Source organism: Amblyomma mixtum, chromosome 4 (genome assembly GCF_055824585.1).
Source record: "Amblyomma mixtum isolate Tamu chromosome 4, ASM5582458v1, whole genome shotgun sequence".
Classification (NCBI taxonomy): Eukaryota; Metazoa; Arthropoda; class Arachnida; order Ixodida; family Ixodidae; genus Amblyomma; species Amblyomma mixtum.
This window is the reverse complement of record NC_143015.1, coordinates 144573542-144595235: the sequence shown is the minus strand read 5'-3', so window position 1 is coordinate 144595235 and position 21694 is coordinate 144573542. Positions and strand designations below refer to the sequence as shown.

Genomic DNA, 21694 nt, shown 5'->3' with positions numbered 1-21694 from the left:
TCGCGTTCCACTCCTAAAGGCGAAGCTTAATTTATTTTTATTTTTATTTATTAGTTACCTGCATCGCCCCGCAGGGCATTACAGCAGGGGGGGTACAGACTTCACTATAGGTATAAAACAATTATTGCAGTGCATGGAAAAATGCTTCATTAGATGTAATACATACAATGCTCGATGGCAAACTGTTCCAGTCCCGAACAGTTCTAACAAAAAAAGAATAACGCAAGACGTCACCCTTGCAAGAAAATTCCCTGACCTTCAAGCAGTGGTCCAGTCGCTTTGATATATAATGAGGTGCCTGGATATATTGTTCGCGGTTTATGCCAGTTTTTGAATAATAAATCTCATGGAAAAATTTCAATCTGATGTACCTTCTACGGTCCTTCAACTCTTGCCAGTTAAGTTTTCGTTTGCTTTCCGTCATACTAACTTGCCGATTATAATTACCAAGGACAAATCTAACTGCCCTATTCTGAATTTTCTCTAATTTTCCTACACACTCAGATGTGTGTGGGTCCCAGCAAACACATCCATATTCAAGTATGGAGCATACATGACTGAAATACAGCTGTGCTTTTAAGTTACTTGGTAAATGGCTAAAATTCCGCCGTAGAAAACCCAAACGTGATGCTGCCTTATTCGTAATATAATTAATGTGCTTATTCCATCGTAAGTCCGATGTAAAAAAGACGCCTAGATATTTAAATGACTTGCTTATGTTTAGAGTAAAATCATTAAATGTGTACCTATACGGATGATTAGCACGTTTTCTTGTGAAGGTGACGTGAACAGTTTTGTTTATATTTAAGGGCATGTCCCAACGTACACACCAGTCTGCTACAGTATCTAAATCAGTTTGCAGGATTTGCGAATCAGAAGTGGAATTTACTACTCTGTAAACAACACAATCATCGGCAAACATCCTAAATGAAGACTGTATGCCAACTGAAATATCCTTAATATAGAGCAAAAACAAAAGTGGTCCCAATACTGAGCCTTGGGGAACTCCCGACGTAACTGGTGCATACTGTGAAGAAATACCGTTCAGAACAACAGCCTGTTTTCGTAACGACAGATATTCTGCAATCCACGCAATTACTTTACAATCCAGGTTATACGCTTTCAATTTGGAGAGAAGAAGACTGTGCGCGACAACATCAAATGCTTTGCGGAAATCCAAGAAAACGCAGTCCACAACTTGTTGCTTGTCGATTGCCGATGCCAAATCATGAACGAACTCTACCAGCTGCGTACTGCACGAAAATCCACGCCTGAAACCATGTTGACTAGTGCATAGGAGATTGTGTTTGGTGAGATGGGCCATAACGCAACTATGTATTACATGCTCCATAATTTTACAGGTTATGCTGGTTAAGGAAACGGGTCTGTAGTTCTGAACGGAGTTTCGCATACCACTCTTGTGTATGGGCACGACACGCGCTACCTTCCAATCAGCAGGCAAGTCGGTTTCATTAAGAGACTTCTGGAACAGCCGGGTGCAATACAGACATAATGTATCCGCACAATTCCTTAAAATTGCGGCAGGAATGTCATCAGGGCCACAAGCCTTCGCCTGATTCAAATCCTTGAATAGTTTACGCACACCGTCAACACAAAAAGTAACTTCCGGCACGCAATCTATTTCAAAACGTAATGCAAAACAGACAGAATGTGAACTATGTGGCAAAAACAAAGATGAAAAATAACGGCTAAACATTTCAACTTTAGACTCATCATCATGGATGATTATCTCATCATTTTTCAGAGCAGGTACTGAGCTGTCATCCTTACCATTACGCTTCACATATCTCCAAAATTCTTTGGTATCTCTGACAAGCTTTTCTCCTAAATTCGAAAAATACAAGTCTTTAGCGATGTGAGACTTCAGTCTGAATTCATTTTTTATTGTTTTCAGCAAGGCCAAAAACACTGGCGATTTAGACAACTTGTATCTTCGATACATTCGTCGCTGTCTGCGAACAAGGGCACGTAACTCGGTGTTAAACCAGGGTTTATCTCGAGCTCTCTTACTTGATATAACGCTTGATGGAAGAAAAGCTTCACGTAATTCGAACAGTTTCTGTTTGAATGTATTCCATAGCTGTTCGATATTTAAGTTATCCGCGAGTTCATCAAAAGTTGGAAAGAACGAATCGAAAGCAGCGCTAATCGCCTTGTAGTTGGCCCTGCTGTAGACATAAATCTTTCGCCTAGGTGGTTTTGCAACCTTCACATAGTGAACTAATAAATCTGCTAAAATAATATTGTGGTCGCTCAAACCAGGCAACACTTGTACATTGCATACAACATCAGGCACGTTACACAGCAAGAGGTCGAGTACGTGACCAGTTCCGTCCGTTCGTGATGGCTCATGCACATACTGAGAAAAGGTGTTGGAATCTAAAATGTCAAAAAAGTTGAGTATAGATTCCCTCGAGCTATATCTCTTGGTTCGTCAGCTGTCCAGTCAATGTCCGGAAGGTTAAAGTCCCCCCCTAAAACAAGGCATTCAGTGTTAATGGCTTCAAGAAAATGAGATAAGCCAACTAGCGGCTTTACAGAAGGACCAGGAGGCCTATAAAATGACCCAAGAACCATTGCTTTCCCGTTCGGCAGTCGTACTTTGCAAACAACCAATTCAGTTTCACTATCACTATCAGAAGCGTCATTAATTAGCAGTTTATTAGTATTTAGTCATTAATCAGTCATTACACACTAATCAGTAATTTGTCATTACTTCGTCATGAATTATGTGTCACGTAATCCAGTGGTAACATCACCAGTGTCACATACGCAAAGTGGTGCTGAAAACACTTTCTCCTCTACGCACTTCGGGCAGTTTCGAACGCGCTGCATATACATTCTTGTCAGGCCTGCGTCTCGTCGTGTCCACGTGTGCTTCGCATTATGCCCGTAAACATCTCATGCTTACTCTACTCTCGGTTACGGGAGAGGCAGAGTTTTTTATTTTTATTTTATTTTGTGTTTTGCTACTACTTTTAATTTTTTTCTTACAAATTTATTTTTTGTTGTTTTTATTTGTTTTTACTTTTGCGGACGCCACCGATGAGCCGAGAAAGGACTTTTTAGCCAGTTGGATTGCTATTTGGCTAGTGTTGGATTGGCTACCTACGGATCTGTCTTGCCGGACGAACGCCACTCATGAGCCAAGAAAGGCTTTCACCTTAGAATTATTTAGCGAGTGAGTCTCTTCTGGCAATTTTTCTCTGGGCGCGGGCGGCAAATCGGACAACTGTGGTCACGCCAGTAGCCGGGGAAACTTATAGCGCGTACCGCAATGAACATTAACTCAAAAGTGGAATAAAGAATAGTGGCCCGGTTTTAAACAGCACCGACATATTGGCCTACTCGGAAAAGGCTATATAGGTGGCGAGACGGCACATAGCGTCCAAATTGAGTCGAAACACGTCGCTATAGTTCGAACAAGTACAGGGACGCTAGTCAGCCAGTAAGGTTCTTTGGAAGATTTCGTTTCCCCAAGGTAGAAGAAAGCGCCCAACGAATCAGTTAAAACTAATTCGGCACTCACGTGTGTGACGACGCCCTCTGCGCTCGCATGCCTTATCGCTGTCCGAGTGCTGTGCCACTGAAATCCACCTGGAAAGCATAAACAAACAACACGGGTATCACTTACAGGGGGCTTTGACAGGTAAGCACTCGCCGAAACAAGAGAGCACCGCTGGCAGTGACCATTAGCAGGTCGTGCAGAGTCGCCAACAAGCAGTCTGCGCTGAAAGAATGCCCTGTTCAGTTCAGCCGACACGGAAGAAGCCAGGGGCCATGAAACCAAATGAATGCATGTAGCCATCTTCGTATCTCTCTCGGCGATGTTCAATAACTCATCAGTGGCCTGAATACACCCACTGAAGGGCAAAGGCCTCTCCAACGTCTCTCCAGTTAATTAACCCCGTCCTTTGCCAGCTGCACCTCCCATGTCCCCGCAAACTTCTTAATCTCATCTGCCCTACTGCCCCCTGCTACGTACGCTTGCCTTCTCTAGGAATCCACTCCGCTACCTTTAAGGAGTTGCGGTTGTCTTGCCTTCGCATTACATGCCCGGGGCAAGCCCATTTTCTGCTCTTTATTTCGACTATGATGACATTAACCCGCGTTTATTCCCTCACCCACTCCGCCCGCTTGCGGTCTGCAACTTACACCTATCATTTTTCTTTCCATAGCTAAAAATTCGAAGCGACTGCTCCGAATTCAGTAACTGCTTCGCTTGGCTTCAGCGACTGTTGGAGGTGGGACACAGCCCCAATCCCTGCAATTCAGGATTAGCAACCAGAAGGCTAGAAGCAACGACGCCTCATAAACTTACGTCGTCGTCGCACTTCGCACGCTCATTTGAGGAATCTATTACATCGCCCGTATAACGTGTATTTACAAATGCGGACAGGCAGAATTCGCGCCATCTCATAGTGTGTTGGTGACACGAAAGTGACCCCTCGGATCCTCACCTTTTCTGGGCTTTGCTTCCCTGTGCGCATGTGGCTTCGCCAGGTGACTGCTGGACGGTGCGGAGGCGATCTGGCCACGCTTTGGCTTCCGAGAAGGGCACCCAGTCTGGGTGAAAGAAGATATGCGAAAGATAATAAACGCAGGAAAATACAGGCACGAAACAGGGACAAGACTCCCCCTATTAGTCGGCTGATATACGGATGCAAAAGTGCAGTCGAGGGACCCGTGCGCTTGATAGCAGATCGCGATAACCAGTGGGGCAGCATTTTTCTCGCTTGAATGGAAACGTAGTTTCGCGGTCTGGTGAATCCGGTACCTTATTTAAAAGCGCAGTTGGTTTGCTACGAAGAGAACCGCTGGAGCTGCTTTTCGACAAGCCAATTCAGGGCGGTACATAGAAATATAAATTGAATACTGTATGATTGTATTCTTTTTTTTTAGTCTAAAAATTCATAGAGACGTTTGTATGTGCTACCAGTCTGTATGCTTGCGCTTGCGATTTTAATACCCAACTCAGGGAGCAGACTGCTTTTTTGAAAGCGTTTCGCGCAAACAGTATGTGAGTACGGAGACAATGATTCTCCCTATTTTGTGCAGGATGACCCGAGCACTGTATTCGTCGCCGCACATGCAGGGAGATGCGGGAGAGCTAAATTGGTGCGCCTCAGCAAGGGGTACACTAGCTCCCCAGGGAAGTGAAAATGGGTGCGTTTTGCAAGGCTGCAGCTCGTAGATTTTTCGTAGTGGCGAACGGCGGCGGCTAAGCGTTTCGGCTTGGGCGTGGGGGACAACTGGCGCCAGGAGGGCGTGCAGCTAGGCGGAGCTGGTTACGAGGGACAACGGCGACGTCACGAAACGCAGGAACGGGCGTCAAAGAGCTGCGCTCTGAAACACTGTGGCAACGTTCGCTACCAATAAATGCTACGGCAGCAGGCACACGATGAAGGGCCTCGCGCTGGTGAAGGCACTCTGCCACATCATCGAATCCTGAAGCTGTGGTAAGTCTGTTGCAGGGGGCCTAAGGGGTTCCTTCACTAGTTTTGAATCTGCAATGGGAAAATTGCTAAGATCATACATATTCGAATAAAATTGTGCTGAAGAACTTACAACACAAAAAAGACATTCCCCACTTGTGTTTGAGATACGCACTTATCTTTACACTATCCTCGACGATACCACATTAGCTCTCATCAACAGTCACTCACCCGTCCGCGTATAGCGTGAGGCAGGCTGCGACGATGATGGCAGCAACTTGCAGCCACTCAGACGCTTACTCGAAGAGCACGAAAGGAGCCGTGTACAAACCGCGTGCTTACCGATTCTGATGTGGAGTACACGCCGGGCTGCTTGGCTTGGTAGTGTCAGTTATGCTGCAGCAGCGGGCAGGATGATGTAGCACCCACGTGACGACCGCACAGCCGAAGCGTACACTCTCTTCTCACCCAGGGTCAGACCGATACGGGCTCTTGCTGCTGCTAACGTACAAAGTCACAACGTCAGTATTCCGGTTATACGGTACCAAGCTTCTAGAGGCAATATATCTTTACAGGCGGCTCCAGAAGTTCTAGGAACAGGGAAAGAATAAAAAGAGCTGAATTCCCTAACTACCTAGGTAGCGGAGATTAGAGAAAGTCAGTGTCTCGACAACAACAGCGCGGTCGGAGCACGGACAAGCAAGATTGACACAAACACAGGCGCTGACTGACAGCCCGGTTTATTGCCTTCAACTCGCTTATACCGGCCCAGTCCCGTGACAGTCTCGTTGGTCGGTAACTTTGCCTCCAGTCATTGGCATGCTCATGGGCGCTTAGAAAAATCAGCTCTTTTTTTTTAAGATGTACAGATGGCTTGTTGACACATTTATGAGAGAATCTTGATATTGCTTGAGCTTCTGCTGTCACCCTTGTGGTGGTGTCGCGGCACTTGAGTACAACGGTCGTTTTTTTCAAAGGCCGATGTGCAGTTTTAAAGCGAAAGCGTTAAGGGCCCCGTGTCCCAGAAAAGCCGGTGTCATCTTCGGGGGCGTTGGCCGTGAGCGAAAAATTCCAGAAGAATTAATAAATGAAACGGAATAGGAAATTGGTCGAGTTGGGTAATCGAACTACCGCTTCAGGAGTGCGAGAGGAGCACGCTAACCACTCCGACACGATGGCTCGATGGTTTGGAATGAACAAAGGCGCGTCTAGTGAGTGCGGTGTTTCCTTAGAGGGGTTCTTTAGAGACATGTACTGTGGTGCATATTAGTAATTATGAGCATGGAAATTACAGAAGTCGCAGTTAAGCGAGTGGCATAGTAAGTTTGCGCTACTTTTCCTCTTCGCTTGACGCGCACGTAGCGCCATCAGGCGGCACTCCCTCCTCCTCCTCCTCGCACTGTCCACCACTGCGCCAACAGATAGCGCCCGCGACGGCAGCGCCTCCTAAAGCGCCACCCGCTCGTCTCTTTAGGGCGCAGTGAGGCCGTGCGTGGACGCAGGAATCACGCGTTGAGCGGCGAACAACGCAGCGCACATCCAAGGCGCGTTCACCACGAAGCTCGTGGCTTGCTGCCCGTTCGTCCGGCGCTGAAGCTATGTCATGTGTCGCTCTCAAGTGGTAATATTGTTACGTGGCGGCCAGCCGAAGAAAGACGTGGTGAACCATGAACAAGAGATGATTTAATGGCCGCTGGCCTAGCGCGAGCGCCCCGTCCCGCGCCACTGCCAGCTTCGTCTTCGTCACACTACCCGGGGCCTCCGAGCGATAGTCCCGATCGGTGACGAACAGACGGCGAAATGGCGATGGTCTTGAGGGGGGGGGGGGGGGGGGGGGTTGAACAGTATGTAGAAGATGGTGCAGTGCTGGCCGCCACGATGAGAAAGATGAGAGAATGAGTCCCCGTCCACGAAGCATCCGGGGCGTAGGGTGCCAGGAGCTGACGGCCGAGGTCCTTGGGCGCACCGGACGGCAGGGGCAGGGGGGGCGGTGTCCTCATGTGTGGGCAGGGTCTTGGGTCGGTCGGATCTTGGGTCGTTCGGGTCTTGGGTCTTGTGGGTCTTGGGTCGGTTGTGTCTTGGGTTGTCGTGTCTTGTGGTCCGGGCGGGGGACGGGGCAGGGGTGAGCGGCGAGGTCGGTGCAGGTCAGGCGGGCTGGGGCATGGCCGTGCGGGGCGGACCAGGTACTCATGGCCGCCGTCCACGGCAGGCGCAGGACGCCGAAGCTCCGTGACCAGGATGGCGATGAATGGGCCCCAGCACCTCACACTAAATGTTACGTGGCGGCCAGCCGAAGAAAGACGTGGTGAACCATGAACAAGAGATGATTTGATGATGATGATGTCCTCAGGCTGGATGGCACATACCCACGGCGGGGGATTGGCCAGGGTGCATAGCGGATACAAACGCACTCATGTACAGGGAATGGAGTATATTTAAATTTAAAATTTTGGGACGCTTAATGGCTGCTGGCGTAGCGCGAGCGCTGTTGTTGTTGTTGTTGTTGTCCTCTAGATAATGGCGCGTACCCTGCGTACACTGCGGGGGATTGGCCAAGACACAGGCGGCAACTGATAGGTGCACAAAATGTTAAACAAGAAAATAATGGTGGGGAAAAATAAAATAATTATGATAAGAATAGCAATTAGGAAATAAATGAAAGGATCTCAGATGTGTAATTGAAATAGGCTAAACAAATGCTGTGAGATCGGTGACTGAAATAGAGAACGGGGCTAAATATTCCACGTTTCAGAAAGCTTTCGTTCCAGAGAAATATTGATCATGAGAAAGAGCAGAGCTTAAGACGGCAGCCGTTTAGTGTTTGTAAGGAAGTTTTGCATGGCGGAGAGCACATTCCAGTTGCTGTGCCCAAGGGAGGAGCGCTCCGTCCCGCGCCACTGCCAGCTTCGTCTTCGTCACAATATCTATATGGGCCAGGCGGGGAGATGCCTGAATACAAGGCTGAAAGAACATCGTAGAAATCTAAAAGATGTTAATTCGGGTGAGCTAAGCAAACAATGCAGCCCATGTACAAACTGCACACCTGCATTTGAAAGAACGGCCGTTCTACGCAAGTGCCGCGACACCACCACAAGGGTGATAGTAGAAGCACAAGCAATATCAAGATTCTATCTTTAATTTGTCTGTCAGCAATCCATCCGTTTGCAAGCAGCATCAACAGCGCTAGTCGCGTTAGTCGTTCAGATGCATCTCCCTTCAGCTTAATAAATGACGCCGCTGATCTGCTTGCTGCGAAAAATGCGACCCGTGTATTCTATGCCGGTGCGGGTTTAACCACACTGATACGAGGTTTAGGTTAATGAGGGCTAAATATCCCAAAGTGACTCAGGCTGTGAGGAACGCCGTAGTGAAAGGGTCCGGAAGTTTCGACCACGTGGGGTTTCTAAGGTGCACTGACATTGCACAGCGCATGGGCCTCTAGAATCTCGCCTCCATCGAAATACCACCGCCGCGGCCAGGATCGAACCCGCGGCTTTTCGGTCAGGAGCCGAGCGCCATAATTACTGAGCCACCGTGGCGGGTAGTAGCAAATAGAGCTGCGTCACCTGTCTACTTTTAAGCCACCAATCTTCCAATCGCTTTTTCCTAACTTCCAGCGCAGATTTAATTATGTGACCATTGTTATCTCTAAAACCTAGGGCCTCAGGAAGAGTAACTATGCCTGCATCGACATCAGGATAGATACCATCACATTTGAGTACGAGCTGCTCGATTGTTTCTACAGATCTACCACACACAGCAGATGTGTCATCTTCGTTAATTTTTTTTTTGTCGGTGCGCGTTTAAGACACCCTGACCTATCTTCAAAGAATACAGCGCTACCTTTTTTTTTGTCGGTGCGCGTTTATGACACCCTGACCTATCTTCAAAGAATACAGCGCTACCTCTTGAGTTATCACAGAACAATTCCTTCATGATCTGCCTTTTACAGTATCCGTAGTTCTGCACTATGCTTCTATTTCACTGAATTAGTGTGCTTGAGAGCTGCCGCCATCTGTCGCACGTACATGTCACTAACATGACCAGCGGAGCTGAATGAGGAGAGGCACGCATGCGCAGAGCAACGTAGCGAAACAGGCGAATTGAAACCACTCGCACCCCTGTAGTATGGGTGTACCCGAGGACTACAAAAGCTCCAGATTACGCGCAGATCGTATCGGCGTCCACTCACCGCTGCAGGCAGATGAGGAGCAGCATTGCACCTCAAATTGAGAAAAGACACGCGAACTCGGGAAGCCATTGCTCACTCGGCTGCGTCGGCGTGGCACATCCAGAACACCCGACACCACCTGCGTGGAGCACGAAGACATCTATTCTCCTGGGCCCTGCCCGGCAGTGGTATCACGACTTGTAGATTCCTGTAAACGATGTTTCTGCAGCGCGAGCTACACTGGCCGAGGTTGAGCAGTTTCGCGTGGCTCCTGTAGAGCCGTACGTGCTGCGCATGCGCGAGGAGCAAGTGACGTCACTACGCACAGGTGGCGTTGACAACGCCAATGCCAATAAACACACTGAACACCGACGGCCTATGGCTTCAGCACCGCGTTTTTGACCCAAACTTGTCAATACGAACGCATACAGCGCACACCTGTCACTACCGCCACTTAGCTTGCATGGTTGAGGTGTCCACTGTTCCAAGAGGGCCGTTATGCGCCTGCTCTCTGGTTCAGGTGTCCACCGAGATGTGGACACCTCGCCCTCACCTCACGCTACGTATATCCTGGCATAGCCGAGCTAAGCCACTGCCAATTTTTTTCTTAGCGCCTTGTGAAAGAAACCCTGTAGCCACAATCAAGACTACGTATTGAGATATTACGGTTATGGGGGTTGAACGTCTCAAAATGATTGACGCTATGAGGGACGCCGTAGTGAAGGGTTCCGGAAATTTCGACCACCTGCGGCTCTTTAACGTGCGCTGACATCACTCAGCACACGGGGCTCTAGAATTTCGCCTCCAATAAACCCGCGTCTTTCGGGTCAGCAGCAGAGCGCTATAACCACTGAGCCACCGCGGCGGTTATATGTATCTCTCGAAATATTGAAATATTCAAAATCGGCATGTTACAAATCATAATACTAATCTATGCAAGGTGTCTCAGTCAAACGCACAAAGTTTTTAGAAATGACAGTGTACAATGCGAGCGAAACAATGCGTGTGCTGCTAAGAGCCGTGTGACATGGCGTCCAGTAAACGTTTTGTTCTGCGTAGTTCTTACTTTAGGCTTCAACACCGGCAGTCAGGAAAGAAGCCCAACAGCTGCCACAGGAATGCAGGGCGACAGAGAGAGGACACACCAAGTGGTGTGTTTCTCTGTGTCGTCTCGTTTCTTGCGCTAGCTGCTTTAACGGATAAGTCCAAATTCACGGCTTAACAAAGAAGTGCAAATTCGTGAGTCCTAGATAGCGTTGAGAAACAGCGCCCCGAAATATTTAGAACAAGGCGCCATTCATGCACATATTTTTACGGGACGAAAAAGAGAAAGCCCGCGGAAAGCAAAACCTACCACATGGTCGCCGCGTCACTTCAGCACCGCTCATCTACGGAGCGCGCCCAGGTGCTATCCCAGCCAGCACCTCAGCCACGCGCTTTTTGAGGCCGCCTCCCCCGGTCGCTAGCTTCGGCCCTGGACAACTTGCACGGCTGTCCGTTTGGGTGACGTCTGCATATACAAACTGCAATTCTCCAACGTTGCTTAGCGCTTGCGGCGGCTCCAATACATGCACCAGTAACTGCTATCCTGTTGGCGGGATTTGTTTTTGGGCCTGACAGAAAGATATACGTAAGCGGTGCCTTGTTATAAACATTTCAGTCTCCTGTTTTGCGAAACGGTGTAAGTTCCGAATTCACGTGTTTTCTCCCGCAAGCAATATCGAGAAGCTAAGTAAATAGCTTTTTCTATTTAAGAAACTTTGCAAAAGAAAAAGAATACAAAGACCAGCTCAAACAACTCTCAACAGCACTCAGTTCACGCACAGATCACTGCGTCTAATTTAAAAACGCTACGATGAGGTAATAGAAACGCTACGGAATCTACATCTTTTTCATTCACACTTTGTTCCTCAAGTCAGTAATTAAGAAGTTAGCTAATTAGTCGTAACTAATTAACTGTCAAGAACGGAAGAAATGGTGCAGACTAGGTCATGGGACTCCATGCAGCCCTCAGTCGGTTTCATGTGGCTAGGAGATTCCGTGTTTCTTTAAAAGCTTGGTTACATTTCTCTGGGACACCTGGTATATAGAAAATTATTTTCCGCCGCAGTGTGACCAGAAAATGAGCATGTTTAGGAAATATCATTATAAATACTTCACCTCGGTCTTAAAAATCCCGGTTGCTGTGTCAGCCACACAGCCACGTGACGACAGCTTTCCAGACAGGGGCGGCTCGGTGAGCTCTGCCGCGGCCGCTTGCACCAGTGGTCCTCCCTGGTACGAAAGCAAGCAGCACTGTGACAAACCATTTCATCACACGCTGGCAATCGATGCTACGTGGAACACTTGCTAACACACACAATTTTAAGGCGAAAGCCTTTAATGGCTCATACTGTCCTGACCAAGACGTGTTAGCAAATTTGTCCGCGTTTCAGATTGGTCGAAACGGTCGTGACGTCACTTCGCGAGAATTTTGACGGGTGTCCACCGAAATATATGAGACAGTTACTGTGCAATTTCCTTTCCTTGAATACAACCTTCATTTGCTTCATTACGGCCCCTCTTTATCTTTGTTCTTTCACTCCCACTTTCTCCCTTCCTCTACGGTGTGGTTCAGGTGTCCACCGAGATGAGAGAGAATTACTGCGCCATTTCCTTTCCTTAAAAAGCGTTGAGTTCAAAGGGCAACGCATCGCGCTGAACGGGTGGTGGCGTTCCGTGGACTCCCTGGCAGCGCTACTCCCAAAGGCAAAGATTAAGCGTCATTAATTGGCAGTTAATTAATGCACCAACAGAATGTGAAGTGAACAATCGCGTAGTACAATGCAGCACTCAGGCTTTCCCCTTTCACCATTTTAGCCGCTAAAGTTCCTCGTAATTTTATCCCACGTGATCACTTTTTATTTACTTCAAGCAGCACAGATTATCGGCCCCAATATTGCGCATCGATGGTTTCACATTGGTCCCTTGCTGGACCGTCCTTTGCCAATATGTTTCCAATATTGGGCTAATTACCTGTTCTGCTTGGGTGATTCATTAGTGGCCTTGCTTTGTAGCGTCGCGACTTGCGCAGAACATGTTTAGTAACGGAAATATGAAAAACAGTTCAGAGAAGAAGGCATGTTTTTAAGCAGTGTTGCTGCCTTGGCGTCGTATGGGTTGCACTAAACCTTCGGTTCCTTCCATGGTTTATTGTTATTCTAAACCACAGAAAACAAGTTTTTTTTGTTTTTCGAATATGAGGTAAAACTGACCACATGATTCATCGCTCTCACTAACCGAAATAAAAGAAACTTTAGGTTAGGGTCAAATCGTAGCACGGAAAGTTCCGCGCCATTCGTACTCGCCTCGCAAGCGTGTAATTACGCTGACAAATTTTACAAGTCCGAGAGCCTATAACTAGATCGCCTCAGTGGTTCTGGCGAACTCAGCTCAGTTGTTGAATAGAGAAGGATGGTTATGATCTGAGGCCAGTATCACTTGTCGCACTATTCGAATAATCGCGACTACTTATCTTTCATCCGCCGCGGTGGCTCAGTGGTTATGGTTCTCGGCTGCTGACCCAAAAGACGTGGGTTCGATCCCGCGGTGCTGACCCAAAAGACGCGGGTTCGATCCCGGCCGCGGCGGTGGAATTTCTATGCAGGCGAAATTCTAGAGGCCCGTGTACTGTGCGATGTCAGTGCACGTTAAAGAACCCCAGGTGGTCGAAATTAACCGGAGCCCTCCACTACGGCGTCCCTCATAGCCTGAGTCGCTTTGGGACGTTAAACCCCATAAAACCAAACCAAAACCAAACATCTTTCAGTCGTGACAAGTGACTGTGTGACCAGTGACTGTGTGACAAGTGACTGTGTGACAAGTGACTGTGTGACAAGTGACTGTGTGACAAGTGACTGTGTGACATGTGACTGTGTGACAAGTTTCAATGAAGTCAATGCCCATCTTGTATGAGGGGAGCCTTGTACACTGTGCCTTACATTATTACACCCGTTGGAGGATGGACGATGGAGCAATGGTCGCGTCAGTCTTCCTCACCTTCGGCGCGCCTTTCCCGATGCAGTGGGCAAGGAATGGGTGCTGGGCAGGATTTGGAGCTCAGTGGCGCCCACGTGACGATAACGGTCCAGGCCCAGCAGGCGCACTTTGCTCCAGTACTGGCGGTAGGCTGGCCAGAAACTCCGGCTGAGCATCAGGAAAAAGTTAAGACGTTAGCGCCCCAGTCGCAGCCCGAGTGCGTCAAGGAATAACGGCATCAGGAAAGGTTTTTACTCCACCATTTACGTTACTGGCTATCAACTGGAATCAAATTTCAATTATGGGGTCTCACGTTCCGAAGTGCCACATGGGCTATGAGGAACGCCGTAATCGAGGGCTTCTAACTTAGACAATCTAGGGTTAGCATGAGCTCACATCGCAGAGCGCACGGACGCCTTAGGAGCAACAGGATGCAGCATTATTTCTATTGCATGTCCGTATTTACTACAGTGTCTATAACTCAGCATTATAAAGGAGTATTACTGTTCAACAGGGGGCTATCAAAGATTCAGCAAAGTCATTCATGTCCCCTTAATGGTAGTCACAACGTGAGTCTGACCTTATGCAATAACAGTCATCTGCAGAACACACGATATGATCTTAACAGGAGTGTTATCTCACCCGCATTAACACTGATAACAGCGAAGGTTGCCTAAGCTGTTAGCACTCGGCCAGTTCTGGATAGTAACTCAACAGAGGCCAAGAGTACCCCAAAGTAGCCCATCGTTTTCTTCCTGTGCCAGATTGTCACCACTTATGATGCCACGGAGAAAACGGTTCATCTTCATTTTCTGTATGTAGAAGGTTACTAGGAGCCTCAAACAGTGACTAAAGTCTTCCCTGCAGCCGCAACCTAAACTACCATCTCAAAACTATCACAAGTACCTCCATCCAGTTCCCACGCTCGACTTCCGTGAAGACGACATCCGAGAAAAAAAGTGGCTGCGGCACAACTCAGCTTAGCAAGGATATGCAGACCGAAAGCTCTGCTAAGCAGGGTTACACACGGTTTAGCTTTGGTTTGTCTTTATTGTTTCAAGACTTCAGCAAGAGCAAATTGTTTCACCGAGCGCAAATCACGTCAGGTACCAGGCACCACAAGCGCCTGAGCAAGCGTCTGGAGCGCCGGTCGGCGCTGCGGAGGGAGTGACTGCCAAGCTCAAGAACGAATCACGTGACACATCACATGCCACAACTGCCGAGGAGGAGCGGCCGAGCAGCAGCCAGCGTATCGGCGGACGTGACTGCAAAGCGCGCAGCTATGGCGACAAAGGAGAAGATGATGCACCTACTACGCGCGATTTTGCGCATGCGGCGCGGCCCATCAGAGGTCAAATCTAAGAGGCAGATGACCTTGGGCTCATCATGAGAGGAGTAGAGCTTTCTGCTCTATAAAAACGCTCCGAGTAAGCTTTTCAAACCGGAGCTGACGGGGCCTAGCTGACTCGGAGCTGAGTGGGCTGACTAGAAGCTGTCTAAGTAAAGGCATAATATACAGTTTTCACATTTTGGAGGCCTTGCAATGCGCACAAGTCAGAGCATTAGCCAGATTAGAAAGTTTCCTAGGTGTAAGCGGCCTGTTCTATCGCAACAAGGGACGCTCGCGTATTTAGGCTGGCCACACGATTGGAGAAAGGTTGTAACTGGGCAAACATTTCATGGTCCTCCTCACCCTGAGCATTCTTCCTCACTTTCTTTTGTGATGGCGAGGAAAGCGACCGTCGGCTTCTTCCATGGCACCCACGCGATGAAAGCACTTCCGCCCGTGGATCTCCTGCCTCGGCATCGGGGGGTCCAGATGCCACGGGTTCCCTGGCTGCTGCCTGCGTCGAGGGTAACAGGTTGCCACTGGCGTTCAGGCTAGTATCCCGGTCTCGGAAACGCCCACAATAGCTTTCGAAATCTGAGGTAACCACGAAAGCTTAATTTTGCCGCTGCCTGGAACCGCGCGCGCTACTAAAAAAAGCTTAATTATGCTATAACCTCATACAAGCGTAGTTACAAAATATACAAATATACACGTTATAAAATGTCATACATTGTTTATATATTGATACACTGTGATACATTCTGAATGGTATATTTGTGATAACTAAGGATTTTTATGACAAAACATGTAAAAATGTATTGCATCACACAGATTTTTCTTGTTAGAGGCGCTCTAACACAGACCACTGAGGTGTACGAGTAGGACAGAAAATACCAGAAGAAATTATACAGGCTGTGCTGCATGTTAAGGCTGCGAAGAAATCAAGCTTTTGAGTGGCTTCGTTCAGCCGAAAGGTTTTGCGGGCAGCTCAACGTTCCAAACGACCATTAGGAGGAGACAGGATTCCTTTCAAAATGTAATTCTTGTTAATGTATGCTCTGACTTTGCCGTTGTCCATGTTTTTTAGTCATCTAATGCATGTAAAGCTTCTTATATTTACTTTAATATTCTGCATGATCAAGACATCACCTACTGCCTTGTTGGTGGTTTTGCGCGCCTTTGTCAGGCTGTCAGCAACAGCTTTTAGTATGAGCAAGAAATTTTCCGCAAAATACTAGGAGAACGCGTTTGTGTGCAGAGAAAGGATGCCAAAAGCCTCACCCCGAACATAGACACTCACCCGACAGTTTGCGGACGTCTGCATTCCAGACGATGGTAGCATCTTCATTTGTTCGGTGAGCTCACCGACGGCCGCTTGAGCCATAAGGCCCCCCGCTATGCGAAGTGGAAACCACTGTTAGAAATCACATCGCTACCGACAAGAAACTAGAAACAGGTGCCATTACTTAATGGCGAAAATTAATTTTGCTCCTCTTTAGAAAATAAGTCGGGTACGCTCCCCAGAAGTTTTTTGTTCCTTCATGTGCGACATCTTGGTTCGGCAGACACAGCTTACTAGTAGCAAATGATGAACATGTCAGATACGTAGTACCCTGGCTAGTCACGCCGCACTAGTTTTTGAAGGCTAGTCGTATTGCATCATCCTGTAAATCATGCCCCCTCGATTGGTTTCTCGTGCACTGAACTAGGCCAAAATGATGAGAACAGCTTTAACACTTTCTCAATGCATAATTGAAAAAAAAAAGAGCACATCTCTCCAGAAAGGTGTTTCGCGCCGACTGAGCAGTTTCGTAATTACAGCGATTAAGCTGAACAACGGATGCGGGTATTTAGAATACGGGCGTGCTCAGAAACATCTGCCGAAATAAAAATCTATGTTTTACCGCCTCTATAATATCTTGGGTCGAACTAGATTGACAGCCTTTATATTTGAGCCACAACTATGCACGCTTATTACAGTGAGTAAAATGTCACAGTAGTGTAGTGCACGCCCGTGATAACTAACGATTCGCGGAAACCTGGGCCCACTTGCACCAAGCAAATAAGACAGGATAGCTCCCAGTCTAGCCTTATTCGGAATCTAAACTTTCTCTTGGTTTTGATAAAAAGAGAGGAGCATAAATGTTGGTTGACGCCTCAAGTGCGCCGCGAATGCAGAGTAAAAAGAGCTCCCATGCTTTAAGTCTGCGTTTGTGGCCTGCTGTGGCCTGCTTGAGGCGTCCACCGACGATGTGAACAAGTTATGCGCATTTCCTCAACACCGAAAGAGGGTTTAGACCGCGAATAAGATTAGACCAGAAACTAGATTGTCTTATTTGCTTCGTGCAAGTGGGCCCTGATTCTGAGTGTTGTGCATCGGATTTCAAGCTAGTACCAAATTACGGATATCTCGAGGCTTGTCTTCAGTTCTTTAGTTAGGGCCTTCAGACAATGGACTCTGGAGTCGTGTTCGCGTCCGCTACGCGGGAAAAGCCATGGGCAGTGATCCTCACCTTGGGACTGTCTGCTGCCGCAGAGCGGGCTGCTGGATGAGAACCGGGCGTCGGTGGCACTCACGTGGTGATGACGCTCCAGGCACAGGCTAGGGTTCGAGCTGCCAATCAGGACGAAATAAAAGAGAACGTTTTGACTCAGTTGCGATACACCCGTCCGCTATTCGAAAAAAATAAAATTTGGCAGAGGCTTAGCTTGGTTAAGCCTGGTAAGTTGCGAAAGCAATAGCCCTGGCTACGCCTGGTTAGCCTGGTGGTGTGTCTTGGTAGTGCTCTTAGTAAAGCTGATTTATGAAAGTTTTGCCCATTTGTTTTACATGGCATTATACTCACCAAACGAGGGCCCCCACGTGCTGGGAGATTTATGCGTGCCTCGGTCGCCAAAACGAGCGGCTGTCGCTAACGAATGATTGTGCAGAAGGTTCCCTCTTCTTTCACTCCCACTTCCTCCCTTCCTGAACGGTGTGGTTCGGGGGGTCCACCGAGATGACAGAATTTCCTTTCCTCAAAAAGCGTTGCGTTCAAAGGGCAAGGCATCGCACCGAACGGGTGGTGGTGTTCCTCCCTTCCTGTGGTTCGGGTGTCCACCGAGACGACAGAATTACTGCGCCGTGCTTTGCCCTTTGAACGCACCTCTTTTTAAGGAAAGAAAATGGCGCAGTAACTCTGTCATCTAGGTGGACACCCGAACCGACCTCTAAGCGCGCCGCGTGCGGCAGGAGCGGGTGTTAGGCCGCGCTTGGTAGCTGCGGCCTCGCTACGCGACGGCACAAGTTGGAGCCCCGCTCTTGCAGCTGTGACGTCAGACCGCTAAGCGCGCCGCGCTTGGCAGGAGCAGGAGTTGGTAGCTGCGGCCTCGCTACGCGACGGCGCGAGTTGGAGCCCCGCTCTTGCAGCTGTGACGTCAGACCGCTAAGCGCGCCGCACTTGCAGGAGCAGGAGTTAGGCCGCGCTTGGTAGCTCGCTACCAAGAGGCTACAGGCCTCGCTACGCGACGGGCTTAAAGTGCAAGCAGTATTGCTTTCGCAATAAAACAATTGGTATATTAAGGCCAAGCTTTTTCTGTGAATCCGGAGCACTTGGTAACCAAAATGCCATACCCACTCCCCCTAGCCACGTGACTCACGTGAGCCTGGGAACGGCCGAGCTGTTCGCAGTCCTCCTCGCCTGATGCCGTGGTCGGGCTGCCACCGCTGCCTGGTTGCCGAGAAAGCGGGGCACAGCCTCCTAAGCAACACCCACGTGACGAAGTCGCAGGTGAGCTGCCGACCCGTGCGCCCTCTGCATCTGCACCGAGGGCCCCACCGCCAAGGCCTCCTGCTGATGCAAGAGAAGACAGTAGCCCACCTCAGCAAGCATTCCTTCTTTATGAGTGCCAAACGGAAATTCTTGAGTAAAGAAAGAAAAGAAAAAATTCATCGGTTGATCACCCATTTCGGAAAGCGTTCCGCAACAGCTTATGTGGTGCGTGTGAAGTGCTCTACGCGTCGTTTCGTCGTATCGAACACGACAGAAAATTTATTATGCGCCACACATGCATCGGTTCCAACAGGTCCCCGCAACACGGGGCACCCGTCGTGGCAAGATCAGCGAGACGCATTCGAAGTGCCAATTCGTCAAAACCGACACGACAAAAAATTCAATTCAATTCTGTACTACAATTCTGTAATAGAAAGACGCCTAGTTAATACAGAGCTCTAACACGGGGCACAATAGCCGCGAAGCGTTCTAAGTGTCCCTTCGTCGTATCGAACGCGATAAAAAAAATTTACCGAAGACACTTAGGAAATTCTAAAGTGTGATTGGCGAAAGCCTTGTGGTCAACCTACTGCCGCTTCCCCGAACCGCTTGGCGCGGAATCACTGGTCTGCTTCGGAGCCATGCGTCTCAAGCATTCGACTGCAACAAGACAACGACACGTCTGGCGCAGGAGCGGCAAGGTATAGCGGCTTCCACCGCCGACGCGCGCGCGCTCGTTCTACCACTACTGTGTGATGTCACGGTTGCTATGCAGAGCTGCGCCCCCACCGGCGCGCCGGTTGCTAAGGCGGGGAGGAGGTCAGAGGAGGTTGCGCCGCTACGCGGAGGAGAGGCCACAGTTGGCACGATTCCAGCGCATGGACGGACGCCGCGAGCATGAGCCATGAAAGGCGTTCGCCTTAAAAATTCTATTAGGCATCAGACAGGCATCGGTTCCAACAGGGACGAGTAGCACGGGGCACCCGTGGTGGCACAATCAGGGAGACGCGTTCGAAATGTCACTTCGTCAAAACCAATACAAAAAATTCATTCTGTACTAGAATTCTCTACCAGAAAGGCACCGAGTTAATACATGGCTCTGTAACACAGAGCACCTGTCGTGGCACTATAACCGAGAAGTGTTCTAAGTGACCGTTTGTCATACCGAACACGACTGAAAACAATGCGGCGCCCGACAGGCAACAGTTGTGTCGTTCGGCGAGGAATCCAGCGCGGCGCAGTCACAGAGATGAGCTGTAAGTCTAGCTTCGTTGCGTTATTCACGAGAACAATCTATACGGCTCGAGAGACGCCAGAGCTGATAAGGCTCGATAACAAGTGCGCCCGGCGCGGAAAATTCACGGTAATGCGAAATTCTACGCAGCGCAAGAGACGCCCAGTACGCAAGGCCCGGGAGATACGGCCAACGCGGCCCAGTCAAGGAGACGCGCTCATGTCCGACTTCACCTCCTCGAACATAAGATCACACTGCAAGCAACGCCAAACGCGCCCTGATTAAGGCTCAAGAAAGTGCGTCTGGATGGGGCGGAACCACGGCCTAAGCCTCGCTTCGTCGTCACACATTTTGAGACGCCACATACGCGTCTGCTTCGTACGACTAGGTAACCCGAGGCGTCCGGGTGTGGAAGAACTACGGACGCGCATTAAAAATCTTGTTTCGGTGTGTCGAACACGATAAAAGTTTATGCGACGGCACGGCACACGGGCACGTAACCACTTAAGGGTCTGCCCTGCCTGGCGCAACCATGGAGACGCGCCGTCGTGTCTCGTGTCGTGTCTCTTCCTCGTGTCGAACACTGCCAATAACGCACGGCACGCGCTTTGTTCACGAGGGCCCATATCAGTGGGAACTGGTGTAGCTCCTTCAGATATCGAATGCGAGTGCACGCCTAGCATCAACATATCGAATAGTCCTCAGGTCGAAAAAAGGAAGGTCATCTAAAAATTTCCGCATGACCTGCGGAAGGCGAGCGAAAAATGGGTTGTAGAGTTGTGATAGGCTTTAGTAGCACGCTTTTTAAAGCACTCCCCATCACAAAAGTGCAATGCACTCACCACTGAACGCTGACCGGGAAGACCGCATTTCTCGGAATTTGGCACAGAATTTCAGGCGACGCTGGGTGGCGGCCGGCGTTCACGAATGCCCGGAATAGTCCTCCTACCGAACGCTCTACGCTGACGACTCTTTCCTCTCGCTTTCTTCTTCCTTTTATAGCTGCGGAGTTCTACGAGGTCCCTTCCCCTCCTTCTCGCAGATACCTGCTGATGATGATGAGTATGTCGCCAAGCCTCCTCGTCGTCGTTAGAGAGCACCTGGCGGCCAAGTGGAAAACAGTGAACCCATTTTGCCTTATTTAGTGGTTTGGTTTGGATTATAGGGTTTAACGTCCCAAAGCGACTAAGGCTATGAGAGACGCCGTAGTGGAGGGCTCCGGAAATTTCGACCGCCTGGGGTTCTTTAACGTGCACTGACATCGCACAGCACACGAGCCTCTAGAATTTCTCCTCCAAAAAAAATTCTAGCCGCCGCGGCCGGGATCGAACCCGCGTCTTTCGGGTCAGCAGCCGAGTCCATAACCGCTGAGCCACCGCTTTTTTTTTTTATTTATTGCCTGACTTCGGCAAGAACCACAGTACACAAATACACTTACAGAGCGCAATGAGCAATAATTAACAACACTATCCGCCCGGGGGTGCGTGGCTTCATCATATTAAAACTCCTTAAGCGTCACCAAAGGCTCGACTCTTTCGAGCCACTCGGGAGCTTCAGGAGCAAGTTTCTGAACTTCAATATACTTATGCATGCACTCCCGAAAATAGATCCGTGCTGGCCGTGCATCAGGATCGCAATGATATCCTGCCATTCTGGAGCGCCAAATACAATGGAGGCCCATTAGCATAATGAGGTCGAATGGTGTCCCATCCTCACTCTCTACAGGCAAGTACC

The 21694-nt window shown here is 49.1% G+C and overlaps 1 protein-coding gene and 1 long non-coding RNA gene across 2 annotated transcripts; both read right to left on the bottom strand.

The window, feature by feature from the left end:
* Window positions 1-9352: 9352 nt before the first annotated feature.
* Window positions 9353-12088, bottom strand: LOC149348603 (uncharacterized). The gene is made up of 3 exons (XR_016292278.1): window positions 11788-12088; window positions 10982-11150; window positions 9353-9766 (listed from the first exon to the last, which is right to left on the bottom strand). It is a non-coding gene; the product is annotated as an uncharacterized LOC149348603 (long non-coding RNA).
* Window positions 12089-13521: 1433 nt separating this feature from the next.
* Window positions 13522-20849, bottom strand: LOC149348602 (uncharacterized). The gene is made up of 5 exons (XM_089588215.1): window positions 20803-20849; window positions 17488-17588; window positions 16275-16369; window positions 15338-15488; window positions 13522-13812 (listed from the first exon to the last, which is right to left on the bottom strand). The coding sequence occupies exons 3-5, from the start codon at window positions 16356-16358 to the stop codon at window positions 13652-13654; spliced, it is 396 nt and encodes a 131-aa protein (XP_089444341.1). The 5' UTR covers window positions 16359-16369; window positions 17488-17588; window positions 20803-20849; the 3' UTR covers window positions 13522-13651.
* Window positions 20850-21694: the final 845 nt, after the last annotated feature.

What these genes read in the sequence shown, in the direction of transcription:
- LOC149348602 (XM_089588215.1), bottom strand. Translation starts at nt 16,358, where the DNA reads ATGGCTCAAGCGGCCGTCGGTGAGCTCACCGAACAAATGAAGATGCTA. An exon ending in AGACGTCCGCAAACTGTCGG is followed by an intron (nt 15,489 to 16,274) that starts GTGAGTGTCTAT and finishes CCCTCGACGCAG; the next exon opens with GCAGCAGCCAGGGAACCCGT. An exon ending in AGTGAGGAAGAATGCTCAGG is followed by an intron (nt 13,813 to 15,337) that starts GTGAGGAGGACC and finishes CCTGATGCTCAG; the next exon opens with CCGGAGTTTCTGGCCAGCCT.